The 18,202-nt window shown below is 43.7% G+C and overlaps 1 protein-coding gene across 1 annotated transcript in view; it reads left to right on the top strand.

Moving 5' to 3' along the window:
* PCLO (piccolo presynaptic cytomatrix protein) overlaps positions 1 to 18,202 on the top strand; it is a 283,861-nt gene that overhangs the window by 244,386 nt on the left and 21,273 nt on the right. Inside the window, exons 23-24 of the mRNA XM_033958826.1 lie at positions 3,055 to 3,193; positions 11,481 to 11,548. Coding sequence (XP_033814717.1) covers positions 3,055 to 3,193; positions 11,481 to 11,548 — 207 coding nt within the window. The remainder of the gene's footprint in view (positions 1 to 3,054; positions 3,194 to 11,480; positions 11,549 to 18,202) is intronic.

Below are 18,202 nucleotides of genomic sequence, written 5' to 3'. Positions count from 1 at the left end.
GCTTGTGTTTGGGCTGTAGATTTTTATGCTAAGGTACATAGAAACATAGTAAGTGAAGGCAGATAAAGACTTGAATGGTCCATCCAGTCTGCCCAACCGTACATGCTCCATAAATTCATCATTTCATTTAAATGGTCCTTTTTCTTAGATATTTCTGGGCCAGAAACCCAGAGCCCTGCCTGGTAGTGTGCTTAGGTTCCATCTACTGGAGTCTCCATCGAAGCTCACTCCAGGCCATCTAAACCATCCCAGCCATCGAAGCCCACTCCAGTCCATCCTCAACTGAATGTCCATGTACGGGACACAGGCCATGCAAGTCTGCCCAGTACTGCCCTTAGTTCCTTCAATGTATACCCATTATTTTCTGATTCGAGATCCTCTGTGTTCATCCCACGCTTGTTTGAACTCTGTCACCGTTTTCTTCTCCACCAGCACCCTTGGGAGCGCATTCTATGCATCAACCACCCTCTCCGTAAAGAAACATTTCCTAACCTCACCTTAAATTATGGACTCTGGTTTCACCACTTTACTTTCTTTTAGCATTTTCATTTCCTTTTGAATTATCCTGCCTAGTGAGGTTTGAGTTCATTTAAGCTTGAGAAAGGAGAGAACATGGATGCCAAGACTGCAGTAACTACTGCTGGGAAAAAAATAACACCCAAGTCATTTTTTTCTCTAGCTCACAGCTGGTGAGAGAATCTATCATGTCTGAAATGGAGATATAACCGTGGAAAATAGAGTGAAAACAAAAGAATAGATGTTTCAATGGTACTTTCTTAATTACTGGGAACAATCTGCAAACTGAGATCATTGGGACAAAGACTGCACTTCCTTATCGCTTCAGCAAGTCTCAAAATGATTGATACTTTTAAACTCTGCAAATGGCCTTGAAAACATTGTGCAGTATCGTTAATACTGTTCTCATTTTCATCTGAATAATCTTAAGGAAAGTTAATACTTAAGAAGAAAAGGTTTGGTGGCCGTGTTAGTCTTCCAGGTAATACGTAGGTAGAAATAAATAAAGCAAAGCATAAAGAAAACCAAAACAATACCTTGATTAGCTTTTAAAGGGAAAGGGATTGGGGCTTTTTTCCCTCTCTGTCCTGATGGGCTCAAAATCTATCTAATGAAGAATTAAGTGATTCGCTGAGGGTCACAGGGAGCAGCACAGGGTTTGAACCCACAACCTCAGGAGGCGGAGGCTGTAGTTCTAACCAATACACCACACTCTCCTTACCTTTGAAACGGCTCAGAAACTACATTGTTAGTCCAATAAAAAAAGGTATGATTTTTTTCCTGTTGTATTTTTATTTTGTTTTTACATATTACTTAAGAAGAGAAAGGTCTTTTTTAAAGTCAATCACCACTTGTACTATTCATATGAAAATAGAGAAAAGGATCCCGCGGAAGAGTTGATCTGTTGTGTTGATCTTATAAGCCCAGAGCCCTGAATGTCAGACCTTTAACAATGTACAAATATTGGCATGACGATGTCATCAGAGCAATTCACTCCTGACTTGGACATAGTCATGGCAGCAGCAGCGAGCAGTGGAGATGGCCAACCGGCACAACCATGGTTGCAATTTCCAGACAGTGGGCATGGTCTATTGAAGAGCCCTATGAACTGAGTGGGCAATTCTCACAAATTGGCTCATTGATTCAGCAAGTGCCTGGAATTAACTATCTCCCACCTTTTACTAAACCACAATAGCGGTTATTAGCGCAGGGAGCCGTGCTGAATGCTCCGCGCTGCTCCTGACGCTCATAGGAACTCTAATCCCTCTCTTTTACTATTGTGTGGCGTGGGTTTTAGCGCCAGCAGCGGCAACAACTGCTCCGATGCTCATAGAATTCCAATGAGCGTCGGAGCAGTTACCACCGCTGCCGGCGCTAAAACCCATGCTACACGTTAGTATAGGATGGGGTGTGAGTGTCGGGAACAGCGCGGAGCATTCAATGCGGCTCCCTGCGCTAATAACCGCTATTGGGGTTTAGTAAAAGGGGGGTATATTTAAAAAAAAATAGAGCGCTTAACATCTTATTTTAAAAATATGTTCCTCAGATGTTAGAAAACCGATGAGCCCTTGACGAGTTATTTTGATAGAGGGGCCACTGTGAATACAACCTTCACCCTAAATCTCTGTCCTCCTCACTTATCAAATGTGAGACCCTCACTGGGTGCTTGGCTCCTCAACCACAGACTTTATCAGCTCCCAATTTATTCATGGTTCCCGTCCTTGGTTATGCACACTAAATCCAGTACCCCAGCCAGAAAGCACCCGGAAATGCACTGCGTCGCCATCCACGCATGCACGGAGGCCCATCTGGTCATGACTCGCTTCGGTGGAGGGATCCGGGAGGTGCGGGGAGAGGAGGAGCGTCATCTGCGCCAACTGACTGCCTACAGGACATGCCTATCGCCACGAGAGTCACGTTCTGCAGGCAGTCAGCTGGCGTGGATGATTCTCCTCCTCACCAGTGTATCGCGTCACGCCTGAAATCTCAGGAGGTACAATGGTGTGCTGTGATACACTGCTCTAAGCATTATGGTAGGAATTCAGATCATCATTAAGCTTAACTAGAAAGCCAGATTTTCTCCATCATCTTATATGAGTCATTATATAGCTAAAAAAAAAAAAAAAAAGGAAAAAATAGCTCCTTGGGACCCTGGACAAGTTACTTAACCCTCCAATGTCTCAGACACAAAAATTCTGATTGTGATCCCACCATGGACAGAGAAAGCACCTGCGTGTAATAAATGCAAAGTGCTTTGATTGTACCACAGAAAGGCAGTATATCAAATCCCATTACCCTCTACCCCACTTTTAAAGCCTTATACGTATGCTTGAACTGTGATCAGATGTGTATCACTATGTTAACTTGTATAAATATCCCATTGTACTGATTATTAATCAGATTCTAGCTGTACTTCTGTCTGGAATGAAGAAATGCTTTCAGTGGATCTTCAACAGGTTCTTAAGATGAGATGCAATGCTCTCCCAAGTGGTTCATTTCATGCAAAGATTTTGGTGACACATATTTCCCTCCCTACAGCAAGGCCTACAACGCACCGTGCTGCAGAATCCACCGTCTCAACCACCTCATCTGCCAGCAGTTTTGGCAGTGGCTACAGCATGGATAGCGAGGGAAGCATTGCCATGGGGGACAACACAATCCTTCCTGTTCCAAAAATGTAAGTCTCTCCTTGAACGTAAACAGAAGGTCTAGTGAGCTCTGATTATATTACCTGCACGCAGTTAGACACAATTTCCTTCCCTATGAAGTAAACTTGCATTACTGAAATATCAAACAGATGAAACTGTCCTGCTGAAAGATGCTGCAAAATGTTTTTAACTCCATGTCCCCTACATGCCAAGGGAATTGAGCTCATTGGGGGTCATCTTCTACAGCATAAAATTCTGTATTAGCAATTCTGCATGTAATTGCCATTATCCAATTTTAACATGTCTGGAATTATGTCCCTGATTTTAGGCATAAGCACCTAGGCTGGTGTGAATGTTGCACCAAACCGCTGTCAGTCAGGTAACTAGGTGCTAGGTATGCCCCTGACCTGCCTATACTCCAGTCTGTAGAATTACTGGTGATATTAGGGCCAATTATAGGCAAATATCAGTTGTTAACAATTAGGAACTAACTTAACAATTAATGCTGGGTTTTATTGAATAGAACTACAGGCTTTATGCGCGGGCCAGCAAGGTAAACGCTCCGATGCTCATAGGATTTCTAAGAGCATCAGAGCATTTGCCTCGCTGACTTGCATTAAAAACCTCTAGCAGCGGTTAGTAAAAGGAGCCCTAAGTGACGCATTGCTCTTTATAACTTGCGTGTGCATCTTTCCATGCTATGAAGGACATTTTCAAAAAAGCCATTAAAAAAATGGCCGTCCCAAAGCCATAATCAAACAGTAAAAATGTCTAGGTGTTTTTCTGTTTCTGGAAAGTTCATTGAGGCTCTGTACTTGGACCATTTAGGTTTCCAAAACGGCCCACTTACACTTCTAAGTGTCGGCATTTCCAAAACATGTCTGGTTGCTAGTGCTGATCCTTAGTCATGCATATTGTCTAGCTGCTATCTATTGATATTTTAAACATTGTCAATTGAAACACGTTTACACCTGCCACATGTAACTAGATCATGCATGTGCATTCCTGCCTGTATTTTAGAAAAAAAAACCTCTGTCGGCAGATCCTTTCCTAAATTTGACATTTGTTCTGACCAGGACGTCTTAATTCTGATTTTTATCTAAAATGGGGCTGATGTGTTTGTCTAAACCAGAGGTCTCAAACTCAAACCCTTTGCAGGCTACATTTTGGATTTGTAGGACTTGGAGGGCCGCAGAAAAAAAATAGTTAATGTCTTATAAACTATAAAGAGTTTTACCTCATGCTAAATTGCCATTCTTTAATAAGACATTAACTATTTTTTCTGCAGCCCTCACAGTTAAAGTTTAACATCTTTTCTTTCTCAGAACTGGCACATTTCAATTACTGTATAGAAAATAAAATCATTTTCCCTACCTTTGTTGTCTCGTAACTTTATTTTTCTGTGCTATTAACTGTGTTTCCAGGGCCTTCATGTCCATTGACTGTTTTTCTCTCCGTCTTCACTTCCTGCCTTGCACCCATCTTTGGCATTCACGTAACATTCAATTTTTCCATTTTTCTGCTTTCTTCTCAAAATCTACTTATCCATGTCTTACCTACCCTTCCTATCTCTCTCTCCTTCCCTCCCTATTTCCATGGGCTGACAATTCTCTCCTCCCCCCCCAGTGTAACATTTCTCTATCCCACTCTGCCCCCTGCAGTCCATCTCCCTTCCCTTTCTCCTTTCTGACCCCCCTCCCAGTCCAATATTTCTCCCTCCTTTCCACCAGTCCAACATTTTTTCTCTTTCCTCCTGCATGCTTCTCCTCTGGTCCTCCTTCCAACGAAACAACATATCTCTCTCTCTCCCTTCATGAGTCCAACTTTTCACTCTCTGCACTCTCCCCTTTCCCCAGTGTAACATTTCTCCTTCCCTCCTTTCTGTCCTCCCCATCCATCTTGCCCTCTCCATGAGTCCAACACTTTCTGCTTCCTGAATGCTTTCTCTCTCTGTCCTTGCCTCTTCCCTCAGTGGCATCCCTCCTTCCCACCCCCCAACACAACATGCTCTCTCCCCATGCAGCATCTCACCCTCCCCTCCAGTGTGTAGCACCTTTCCTTTCCCTCCTTTTCTGCCAGGTCCAGCAGCACCTTTTCTCCCTTCCTTTTACCTTCCTCCTGTCCAGCAGAACCCCTTCTCCCTTCCCTGCTCCCCTTGTCCAGCAAAACCCCTTCTCCCTTTCCTGCTTCCCTTCTTCAGCAGTACCCCCTTCTCCCTTCCCTGCTCCCCTTGTCCATCAGAACCTCTTCTCCCTTCCCTGCTCCCCTTGTCCAGCAGTACCCCTTCTCCCCTGTCCAGTAATACCTGTATTTTGCAGTCAGCATCAGCGTCAGCTGACTTGCAACTTCCTGCAGTCGTCACGTATGCTGGGATAGGCGTATCTGCTGGATAGGCGAAGGCAGGAGTCCTGGCATTCACAACAGCTGCAGGAAGTTGCAAGTCTTTCTCTCTTTCTCTCTTTCTGCCCAGAGTGCGAGATCGGGTACAAGATTGCAGGCCACAAAATAGCACATGGGGGCCACACACGGCCCATGGGCCATGAGTTTGAGACCGCTGGTCTAAATTGTGAAGTGTCAGGATTTTTAAGCTGTCGGCTTGAACTAAGTATCCTGATAGTGAAATTTCTGTATTGGCCATCCTGATGAATATCGATCCTTGGTTGTACTGCATTGCTGCAACTAGTGAAGAGTCAGTAATTGTTTGAGCTCCTTCATCAGAAGTTATGCAAAACTTGAATGGATGCTGCACTGCACCAGTTCAAACTGATTCGTTTAGTCATTGATCTTCCTATTCACCTCTACTGCAGATAAAAGCAAGTTAGCACTCAAGCGAAGAAGAAATGATTCTTAATTATAGTTTATATGCAAAGCTTATAATTATTTTATACTTGAGTTCTAATGATGACATGAGCTTAGATGATCTGGTAATGTGCCATGAAGCGATTTCTCAGGCCAAGTGTTGCTGGTTATGATACAGGAAAGACACAGGCAATTATTTTCCTTAGGATTCCTGTTATATTTATGATAGCATAGCTTAGTTAGCTTTCCTCTTTTTTATGTATACTTTCCTCAATTCAAGACTTAAACAACGATTTACGATACCTTTCCCATTTTCTCAATGAATACGCTGGAAAAAAGATGTTTAACTTCACTTTCAAGTTCCTTGGACCATACATCTGGAACAGTCTACCAACTCAGGCTCCCACAGTCTTTTCGGGAAAAGACTAAAGCTATACCTTTTACGAATACTATCCATGGTCTAATGCTTCCCATTTATTACTCCCTCCAACCCTGAATTATCTATGTTAAATCTGCTCACTTCTAATGTAGTCACTTCTAATGTAGAATGTAGTCCTTATATTCCGCAATTCTCGACAGGGAATCATTGTGGCTCACAGCAAGAAGAAGTTGTATTGTATCGTATTCCATATCATCTCCCTTTCTCAATACAATCGGTTAATAAGAAAAGGCACACTAAGAGGTCCTTTTACTGAGGTTCACTAACTTAAAGAACATAAGAACATAAGCAGTGCCTCTGCTGGGTCGGACCAGAGGTCCATCGTGCCCAGCAGTCCGCTCACGCGGTGGCCCATCAGGTCCAGGACCTGTATAGTAATCCTCTATCTATCCCCTTCTATCCCCTTTTCCTTCAGGAAATCATCCAATCCCTTCTTGAACCCCAATTAGGGCCTGATTTTGGAAATAGCATTGGCTGCAGTAGGTGCCTGCAAAACATGTCAATCCCAGTAGGCGCTGTGTCCAGAATCGTGTCTATTTTCTGTACAAATGCCTTAAATGTAGACCTACATTTAAGATGTCTGACTCACACCTAAGCTCACCTACAGACGCCTAAGGCCACTTCCGGCGTAAACCATGCCTAAGCGTCTCTAGCCATGAATAGGTGCTTCCGTAGGCACGAGTCAAAAGCCTACCATTTGCTGTAACAGTTGGGTTTTTTTTTAACATGTGTCCTGATTGGTCCTTTAGACGGCGACAGGACACCTACTGCCGCCTACAATCAGGATGCCGTTTTGAGAATCAGGCCCTTAGTGGCACAAATGGTGCAGATATCGGTAGCTGCCAATTGTGTATCAATCACACAACGGCACAGTTTACAGAATCGCAGCTACCTCACACATAGGAGCTGGACATGTAGGCCAAGGCTTTCAAGGCGTACATTTCCAGAGCCTATGTTTGATGTGAATTGCGTCTACTTCAACCTTAGGCGTTCTAAGGCATGCTTGTAAATGTGATCTAGGCGCCTACGTTTTAAAACAATTTTTAAATGGCTTTGCCACTTAATTTAAATGCTGGCAGGGCACCTATCAACTTCTAACTGAAGATGCTGTTTATAGAACATGGGCCTATAGGAATATAGAAACATAGAAGATGACGGCAGAAAAGGGCTATAGCCCATCAAGTCTGCCCATCCTACTGACCCTTCCTCTTAAGTCTATACCTAGTGACTATTTCTTCAGATTGACCCTCTTAGGGATCCCCTATAGGGATCCCATTTATTCTTAAAGTCCAACACGATGCAGGTCTCGATCAGCCCATCAAGTCTGCTGACTCATCCTCTTAAGTCTATACCTAGTGACCGATGTTTCAGTTCGACCCTCGTAGGGATCCCACATAGGTATCCCATTTATTCTTAAAGTCCAGCACGCTGCTGGCCTCGATCACCTGCACTGGAAGCTCATTCCAATGGTCAACCACTCTTTCTGTGAAGAAATACTTCCTGATGTCGCCATGAAATTTCCCACCCCTGAGTTTGAGCGGATGCCCTCTAGTGGCAGAGGGTCCCCTGAGAAAGAAGATATCATCTTCCACCTCGATACGTCCTGTGATGTATTTAAATGTCTCAATCATGTCTCCCCTCTCCCTACGTTCTTCTAGAGTGTAAAGCTGTAGTTTGTTTAGTCTCTTCTCGTACGAGAGACCTTTGAGCCCCGAGATCCTCCTGGTGGCCATCCGTTGAACCGACTCGATTCTGAGCACATCTTTACGGTAATGTGGCCTCCAGAATTGTACACAGTATTCCAGATGAGGACTCACCATGGTTCTGTACAATGGCATTATGACTTCAGGCTTCCTGCTGACAAATATAGATGTCCTTCTGCTAAAGCCATGGTTAAAGTGGCCTTAAGGCAAGAAATAGGCTGATTTTTCTGTTTCCTGAATTAATAGCCAGGTGCTTATTGTGCAATTTGTGTGCAGATATTGAAAATATTACTGCATGAGCTCTTCCTACCATCCATTTTGTAGGTGTCATGGCCACTCTTCACTCCTAAACACGCCTCCTTCTTAAGCAATAAAAATGATATTTTAGCACATGGACCCCTTAATCTCCAATTTGCTGTCAACAACTATCGACTTTAAATCATTCCGAAAGGAAATCAAAACCCTACTTTTCAAAAAAACTATACAACCTCCCAACCGAAACTAACAAGCAACCAAGCCTAAACCCTTCTCCTAAATTGTAATTTCCGGCATCTATTATGTAAGCATCAACCAATTATAACTTCCTAGAAAACCCCAGCTATCCCCCTCTATTCTACGCCTGATCTGTATACATCCCCTGAATTGTAACTTCCTGGATATGTCTAGCTGCCTTACACTGTAATCCGCTTAGAACTGCAAGGTAAAGGCGGAATATAAGTCACTAATGTAATGTAATGTAATATAATGTGTGTGTGCAGAAATTGCCAAATTTACCTTGGGATACCTTAGTATGTCTCTTGGTAACCCTTATTAAGCTGAGATAAACAGCGGTAGTGCTTACTTAGTAAAAGGACCCCATAATTGGCGTCTTTATTATTTTTCACATACTAATCATTATCATGCGTTAAATCAGTTAGCTCACCTTACTAAAAGGACCGACCCCTAAATCAGACCGAGAATCGTGTCCAGCTTTCTGTCCCTGACAATGGGAAAACCAGTTCACAAATGCTAAGCAGGTGACAAAAAGTTATCCTCAACTCAGACCTAACCACGAGAGACCAGTTCAGCTCGCTGGTCAAGAAGTTCTTCTTCCACCTAAGACAGCACCTAAGACAGCTCAGGACCATTAGATCGGCCTTGAGCCTGACAAACTTCAGGACGGTGGCCCAAGCAGTCCTCCTCCCCTACCTTGACTACTGTAATTCTCACTACTGCTGCATTGCTGAGAAAGACCTTAAGCGACAACAATTGCTCCAAAATACAACGGCATAAGAACATAAGCAGTGCCTCTACTGGGTCAGACCAGAGGTCCATCACGCCCAACAGTCCGCTCACGCGGCGGCCCATCAGGTCCAAGACTTGCATAGTAATCCTCTAGCTGTACCGTTCAATCCCCTTTTCCTTCAGGAAATCATCCAATCCCTTCTTGAAACCCAGTAGCATACTCTGTCGTATCACATCCTCTGGAAGCGCATTCCAGGTGTCCACCACCCTTTGGGTGAAGAAGAACTTCCTAGCATTGGTTCTGTATCTATCCCCTCTTAATTTTTCTGAATGCCCTCTCGTTCTTGTAGTTTTCGAAAGTTTGAAAAATCTGTCCCTCTCTACTTTCTCCATGCCCTTCATGATTTTGTAAGTCTCTATCATATCCCCTCTAAGCTTCCACTTCTCCACGGAAAAGAGGCCCAGCTTCTCTAATCTTTCAGCATATGATAGATTTTCCATACCGCTCTCCTCTGAACCCTCTCGAGTATCGCCATATCCTTCTTAAGGTATAGCGACCAATTATTGGATGCAGTACTCCAGATCTGGGCGCACCATCACCCGATATAACGGCAGGATAACTTCTTACGTTCTGATTGTAATACTTTTCTTGATTATACCTAGCATTCTGTTCGCCTTTTTTGAGGCCGCTGCGCACTGCGCCCACGGCTTCATTGTTATGTCCACTAGTACACCTTCTCTAGGCTACTTTCACCCATTACCAGCCCCCTCCCCCCATCGGATAGCTGTACTTTGGGTTTCTGTTTCCTATATGCAAGACTTTACATTTCTCTACATCAAACTTCAGCTGCCATTTATTTGCCCACTCTCCAGGTTGTTCAGGTCCCTTTGTAAATCATCACAGTCCTCTTTATTCCTAACCCCACTAAAAAGTTTTGTGTCATCTGCGAATTTAATAAGTTCGCACTTCAGCCCTGTTTCTAGGCTAATCTTATGCTACGTAAGGAATTACACTGGTTACCAGTCAGAAGCAGGGTCCAATTCAAGGTAGCATGCATGATACATAAGGCAATATACGGAGAAAACTCAGCTGGACTCATATTCGCCATCCAAATCACACAATCCTTCCACAACTCAAGGACAATCCAGTGCTGGAAACTACCACCAGCCTCCACCTTCCAGGTTTGAAGGAAGGCCCTCTTAAAGACCATCTTCGAGTTCCAGGGTCCCAGAATCTGGAACAGTTTCCCAGGCAGCCTGCGACAAATGTCCACATACTTCCAATTCAGAAAAGCACTATTGTCCTCACTGCTCTGACCCAATCCTATGCAATCACCTGCATGATATATTCCATGCAATTTCTTTGTAATATCTATGTCTCTGTAGCATTTCTAATATTAAGTAAGCTGCAATTATTCCTAGCTGATACTTGTGGGAGACAAGAGTTGGTATGGTATGGTTCTATTTCTTATGGCTTATTTCCAGGGATGGACAGTATCGGCTAATACATTTTTATGGACTTTTCCTCCAAGAACTTCCTCCAGCAAAAGATTCACAGATGGCATTAAATAAAATATAAGATATGCATTTACCATGAAACAGAACAAGAAACCCCCTTCCCCATGCAACCTGAAGCATATCTTCAGATACTTCATTGACAAACCTGAGGCATTTTTACTTGTTTCTCAATGTTTTTGAAAGTGCAGAAATGTTAACTTCTTGCTTTATTAAAAAGACCTGACTCTTCCAGAACCGCCCAAAGGTATAAACTAGCCTTCCCCTCTCTACGCGGCATTCACTATGCAGGCAAACTGGGAAAATCCCTTCTTTTCAAAATCACAGGACTTTGGAACGACCTCACCATCCCGTTGCGGAACCTGGGCTCCCTTCAATTATTCCGCAATTATTATTTGGCTTTTTACCAAATTGTAACTCTATCCTCCCCCCTTTTCCTCCTCCCTTCTACACATAAGTTTCATGTAAACCTTTACTCTTCTCTACCTATTATTTAAGTTCTTGTAAACCGTGTCGAGCTCCATATTCGTGGAGATGATACGGTATATAAACTTAAGGTTTAGATTAGATTAGATTAATATGGTTGAAAGATAATTGTCACTTTGAATGGCATGGTTTGATTTTTTTTTTTTCCAGGGGAAAGATGAACCAAAATGGACAAGAACCAATAAAGCAGACAGGATTGGGGCTAACAGAAGTTGAAGGTAAAACCCCCCAGGATATTTGCATATTTCATATAGTAAATAAACTGCAAAATGTTTCTCTAGGAATGAATGTGCAAAAGATGGAGAGAGTACCACTCACTCACCAGATTTATTCCAAAGCTCAAATTTCTGCTTTGTCTATGAGAAAAACATGCCGTAGGCATTACCGTTAGGTACACATAATAGGACTTTTGAGATGAATCAAGGAATTTAGGAACTGTTGTGCATAGAGATCGAGCTAGGATATGAAAGAAAGCTACTGTAGCATAGCTAATGAGAGAAGATCCATCAGCTGAGGGCTCTGACATACAGCACTAAGGGACAGAGGCCTAGTAAGGAATAAACAGGCCAAGCACAAAATGGATTCTATGATTTTATAAAACTTCATCTCTGACCCAAAGCTGCAGATAAATTCTAAGAAGCTGACAACACCTACGCAGTTACTGGGAAATGTCCAAAGAGCAGCTCCATCGATAAGGACTAAAAGCAGAAGTACAAACTGTACCATGGAAAGTTAGTCACAGGATAGTGATTGGAAATAACTAAAGTGACAATACATCCTGTTTTCAATAGGACCGTCCCATTATTGGACCGACCGTCCCGTTGTTCTGATCCACCACTTCGGGACGCCAAAATGTCCTGTTTTCATGGAAAGCGTCCTGAAGCTGTGCGCGGGGACTTCACTTCCCCTCCCTGCAGTGCTAAAGCCTGCCTCCCTCCAGTGCCGATTCAACCCCCTCCCCCCCCCCCCCCGGTCAGCCGCAGCTGCTGCTTCTTGACATCGGAGAGGAAGTTCTGGGCCAACTAGGCAGCAATTGGCTAGCCCAGAACTTCTTCCCCGACGACAGAATTGACATCGGGATGAAGGCTTCTGCGCGGCAAGAAGCAGCAGCTGCAGCGGACCCAGGGGGGGGGGTTTGAATCGGTGCTGGAGGGAGGGAGGCAAGCTTTAGCGCGTCAGGGAGGGAGGGAGGTAGACTTAGGGGGAGGGGGTGGGACAAAGGCTGGAAGGCAGTGAGGGGGACATAGGAAGGAGACACTGAGGGCACTTAGGACATGGGAAGGAGGCACTGGGGGGCACTAAGGACATAGGAAGGGGCACTAATGACATAGCTGGACTACAGCTGTTTGTTTGATTTATGATCTTAAAAAATATGACCATGCTATGCCAAATTGCATTGGTTGCCATTTGGGGCTAGAGTGTTTTTTAAGTTTGGGTGTATTTGTTATAAGGCACTTTTTGGATTATTCCCATCCTATTTGGTTTCTTATTTGAAATTGTCTTGTTCAACAAAAGGTACCAGAAATTTGGGAATGTTCATCTTCCCTGCCCCAAGGGCCTGCCGTTACAAAACTTTTTTTGACAGGACATTGGAGTATGAGGCTGGGAAGATGAACTCCTGGTTAAATCTGCTGATTGCTCAAACCTACTCATATTTTACATTTAGGAAATCATTAAAAACTTATCTATTTGATAAATAAGAATGCTGATTTTAATATGATGGGGTTTTCCATTTTTATTCTTTTAAACTTTTTTACCGGTACTTTTTTATTAATGCTGTATTTGACTGCTGTATGAAGTACTGTTTTTTATGAAATTGTATTTATTCGCTGAAATGTTTCAGTTTTTTCTGTTGTGAACAGCCTAGAACTGTTGGTGGGGCGGTATATAAGAAAATAAATTATTATTATTATTATAGGAATGGGGGTGGGACTGACAATTAATAGATGTCCCGTTTTGATGAAAAAAATAAATGGTCACATTAGAAATAACTGAACTATCCTGAGAACACAACACCATGCACCTAAGAAGAGGAGGGAGGGGGCCACTGAGAGAGGTGGGCTTCATGTCAAGTAGGTCTTGTGGTCAGCTCCAAGGAGAAGCTGTCAGGGGGAGATAAGACAGTTTGTACATCAGACAACCCCCAAATCTTGTAATGACCAATCAGAAATTAAGCATGTAAAAACAACCAACCAATTAGAAGGCCAATGCAACTGCCAATCAAAATAAGCTAAGTACCATTTCATGTAGAGGGATAAAAGAAGGTAAAGAATGAGGAAGTAGCTTAGAACAGATTGGACCTCTGGTTGTTCCCTCCGTTTGGCACAATTGCTGTGTATCTATTTTTCTGATGCCAATTAAATAAGCTGACTATTGAATGATTACTGCATCATTATCCGATGATCCATGAATGGTAGGAAAATTGTTAAAGTGGTAAGTTTATGAACAGACATGCGTATTCCCACTGAAAAATATACACAGGTATTGACCTTCCCAAATCACGGTCCCTTGAAATCTCCACTTTCAGGCCAACTACATATGCGAACAGTGGTATTTCTAAAACTGTTATTTATACATGTATGAATTCTACCAGTTGATTCTCCTAAAAGACCTGAACAGTCAGGTCCTGATTCTATAAAAGATCGCACGCCAAACTTAATTTTCTTAATTGGCTTAATCAGTGCTGATAATTGAAAGTGCCATTAAAAAGAAATTAAAAGTCCATTCAAAATTAATTAGCCGGTAGACTTAGGGCTAGACTCACTAACCCCCCGAGTCTGTCAGCAATCCGTTCCCGATTGCATGCAGGCCGACAAATTCACAAAAGGCCTGCATGCAAATGGGGACGATCGTTGGCACGCCCCCCACCCACGACCAGGATCGCTAGAGAGCGATCCTGGAGCATGCGCAGACCCTGACAGTAGTGACAGGAGAAACAGACTCCTCTCACTGTTGTCAGGGCTAAAAAAAAAGTCTCCTGACTGGCACGCCCTGACCCGACACCCCGTTAAAAGTTGGGAGCAGGAAGGGTGCTCAGTCCCTCCTGCTCCGTAGGCCTCCCTCCCTCCTACAACTGACACAGGCACCCCCGACATGGCACTCAACCCTCCCCCTGGCACGGCCCACCTCCAGCACGGCCCGACTCTGCCCGTACCTAAAAGTTGAGAGCAGGAGGGGTACTCAGTCCATCTTGTTCCTCCGGGTCTAGCGACGCGTCTGCCTGGGCCTTAGGCCCTGCCCCGGTGTATCATGTGATGCACAGGGAGGAGCCTAAGGCCCTGATTGGCTTATGTTCCTTGGGTTTCTCCCCCCTTGGGAGTTGCCTAAGGTTTCAACTTCTACCAACATCTAAGACTGCTTAGGTACAATGCTACAAATGCACATGAATTAGGCCTCGGTGATGACTATGATACTGAAAGATGGCCCTGTTCAGCAGTTCCAGAATAAGAGGCAAGAAATGAAAAATCGTCTTCTACCCATAGGAAGAAGTGAAATGGAGAGGGGGATAAGAAATGTAGGAAGTGGGGTGACTTCAACGTCATTAGCAGGGATCAGCTCACATTTCATCCAGGGCTGGAATACTAATGAGATTTTAACACCCCCCCGGTTACAACTGGTGTTCTGTCACATGGTGTAACAGCACCTCGAATTTGCACATGTTCGTATACTGAGAGCTGTGGTTATAAATAGTCTAGCTGAAGCATAATTAAAGTTAACACACCAATTAAATGCTTAAAATAACGGGAACAGAAAGGAAAATCTAAAGCTGAAAGCACTGCCGCTGATATTCAAAGGCCCTTATCCGGTTCTACAGGAGAAAGTATGTTTTTCACCAGAGACGTGGTAAAAACAATTAATGTAGCTTATATTTAAAAGAAAACGTTTGGGCAAATTGTTGGAGGGAAATTCCAGAAACTGTTATCAAGTAGACCTGGAAAAAGTCATAGGGGTTGGTAACATGGACCTTTGCTGCTGTCTACGATTCTTCAAAAGATACAATATTAAAGCAGTAAAAGTCAAGGGACTCAGCAACGCACAATGGCAAACATTAATTTATAGTGTGAAAATGACGTGTCCTCAGTGTGAGGAGTCAGCGAGTGGAGAAATTTCTCCAGCGCTTAACACAATCGGGAAGTGAGCAGTAACACACTTCACCTGCACACCATCACTGGACACGCCGCGTGGGCTCAAAATAAACAATGGTGATATATCAAATATAAGTGATACAAATTTTCAAAATCACTCAAGTCGAGGATTCTGCAAGGTACTTTTAAGCCAACTTAGCCACTGTTACAAAAAGGCGGACCTTTGCTCTAATCCAGTATGTCTCATAAGTGACAGTAAGAAGGAAACGAAGATTGGCATCTACTACCGACCTCCAGGGCAGTCCGAAGAAACTGATGGAGAAATGACAGACAAGATTAAACACGACTGCAAGGGAGGCAACGCAGTTATCATGAACGACTTCAATTATCCGGGGATAGACTGGAACCTAGGCACCTCCGGCTGCAGTAGGGAGACCAAGTTCCTGGATGCTGTAGGCAATTGCTTCCTGGAACAACTTGTTAAGGAAAATGCAAGAGGAAATGCAATTCTGGACTTAATTCTAAATGGTCTACGAGGACCGGCACAAGGTGTAGAAGTAGAAGGGACGCGGGGAAGCAGTGATCACAATATGATCCGCTTCAACCTGGACACAGGGGCTAAACATCGATCCAGAACGACGGCCACGGCACTGAACTTCCAAAAGGATGAGACTCATGGTGGGGAAGAAGATTAAGAAGAGGATAAGCACTGTAAAATCACTAGAGCAAGTATGGTCCCTTTTTAAGGACACAGTCACAGAGGTGCAAAATCTATATATACCGCATATCAACAAGAGATCCAAGAGGAAAAAGAACAAGGAACCGGCGTGGCTCATTGTACTGGTGAAGGAAGTTATCAGAGACAAGAAGACTTCTTTTAAGGAATGGAAAAGGTCAACAACGGACGAAAACTGGAAAAAACACAAACAATATCAAAGCAGGTACCATAAGGCGGTAAGAGGGCCCAAAAGAGACTACGAGGAAAAAATAGCCAAGGAGGCAAAAAACTTCAAGCCGTTCTTTCAATATATCAAGGGGAAACGACCCACGAAGGAAGTGGTGGGGCCGTTGTATGACCATGGAATAAAGGGAGTGCTAAAGGAGGACAAAGCTATCGCCGACAAACTGAACACATTTTTTGCGTCTGTATTTACCGAAGAGGATATACACAACATACCGGAAGCCAATAGGTTATACACAGGAAACAAAGACGGAAAACTGACAGGGTAGACGGTCAGTCTAGAAGAGGTATGCAGGCAGATTGATAGGCATAAAAATGATAAATCCCCGGGACCGGATGGCATCCATCCAAGTGTAATCAAGGAACTGAAAGGGGTTATAGCTGAACTGCTCCAACTAATAGCCAATCTGTCGATCAAATCAGGAAGGATTATGGAAGACTGGAAAGTGGTGAATGTCATGCCGATCTTCAAGAAAGGTTCGAGAGGAGATCTGGGAAACTACAGACTGGTGAGTCTGACCTTGATACCGGGAAACATGGTAGAGGCGCTGATAAAGGACCGCATCATTGATCACATTGACGGACACAGTCTGATGAGGACCAGCCAACATGGCTTCAGCAAAGGAAGATCTTGCTTGACGAACTTACTGCACTTCTTCGAGGGAGTAAATAGGCAGATAGACAAGGGTGACCTGGTTGACATTGCATATCTGGATTTTCAGAAGGTGTTCGACAAGGTCCCACATAAACGACCACTTTGAAAAATTGTGAGACGTGGAATACTCACATGGATTAAAAACTGGCTAGTGGATAGGAAACAGAGAGTGGGGGTAAATGGACAATACTTGGACTGGAAAAGCATCACGAGTAGAGTGCCGCAGGGTTCAGTGCTTGGACCCGTGCTCTTCAACATATTTATAAACGACCTGGAAATTGGTACGACAAGTGAGGTGATTAAATTTGCAGACGATACAAATTATTCAGAGTAGTAAAGACACGAGGATTGTTAAGACCTGCAATGTGATATAAACACGCTCGAGGAATGGATTGCGACATGGCAAATGAGGTTTAACGTGGATAAGTGTAAAGTGATGCATGTCAGTAACAAAAAATCTTATACATGAATACAGGATGTCTGGTGCACTACTCGGAGAGACCCCTCAGGAAAGAGACTTGGGAGTACTGGTAGACAAGTCAATGAAGCTGTCCGTGCTTCATGTGCGGCATCGGCGAAAAGGGCGAACAGATTGCTTGGAATGAAGAAGGGGATCACGAACAGATCGGAGAAGGTTATCATGCTGCTGTACTGGGCCATCGTACACTCCCACCTGGAATACTGGGTCCAGCACTGGTCGTCATACATGAAGAAAGACAGTACTACTCGAAAGGGTTCAGAGAAGAGTGACTAAAATGGTTAAGGGGCTGGAGGAGTTGTCGTACAGTGAGAGATTAGAGAAACTGGGCCTCTTCTCCCTTGAAAAGAGGAGACTGAGAAGGACATGATCGAAACATTCAAGATAATGAAGGGAATAGACTTAGTAGATAAAGATAGGTTGTTCACCTTCTCCAAGGTGGAGAGATTGAGAGGGCACTCTCTAAAGTTAAAAGGGGATAGATTCCATACAAACGTAAGGAAGTTCTTTTTCACCCAGAGAGTGGTGGAAAACTGGAATGCTCTTCCGGAGGCTGTCATAGGGAAAAACACCCTCCAGGGATTCAAGACAAAGTTAGACAAGTTCATGCTGAACCAGAACGTACGCAGTTAAGGCTAGACTCAGGGCACTGGTCTTTGATCTAAGGACCGCCAATGGGGCCAAAATAAGAGT

This window comes from Geotrypetes seraphini, chromosome 9, assembly GCF_902459505.1.
Source record: "Geotrypetes seraphini chromosome 9, aGeoSer1.1, whole genome shotgun sequence".
Lineage (NCBI taxonomy): Eukaryota > Metazoa > Chordata > Amphibia > Gymnophiona > Dermophiidae > Geotrypetes > Geotrypetes seraphini.
This window is presented reverse-complemented; position numbering and strand designations above follow the sequence as displayed.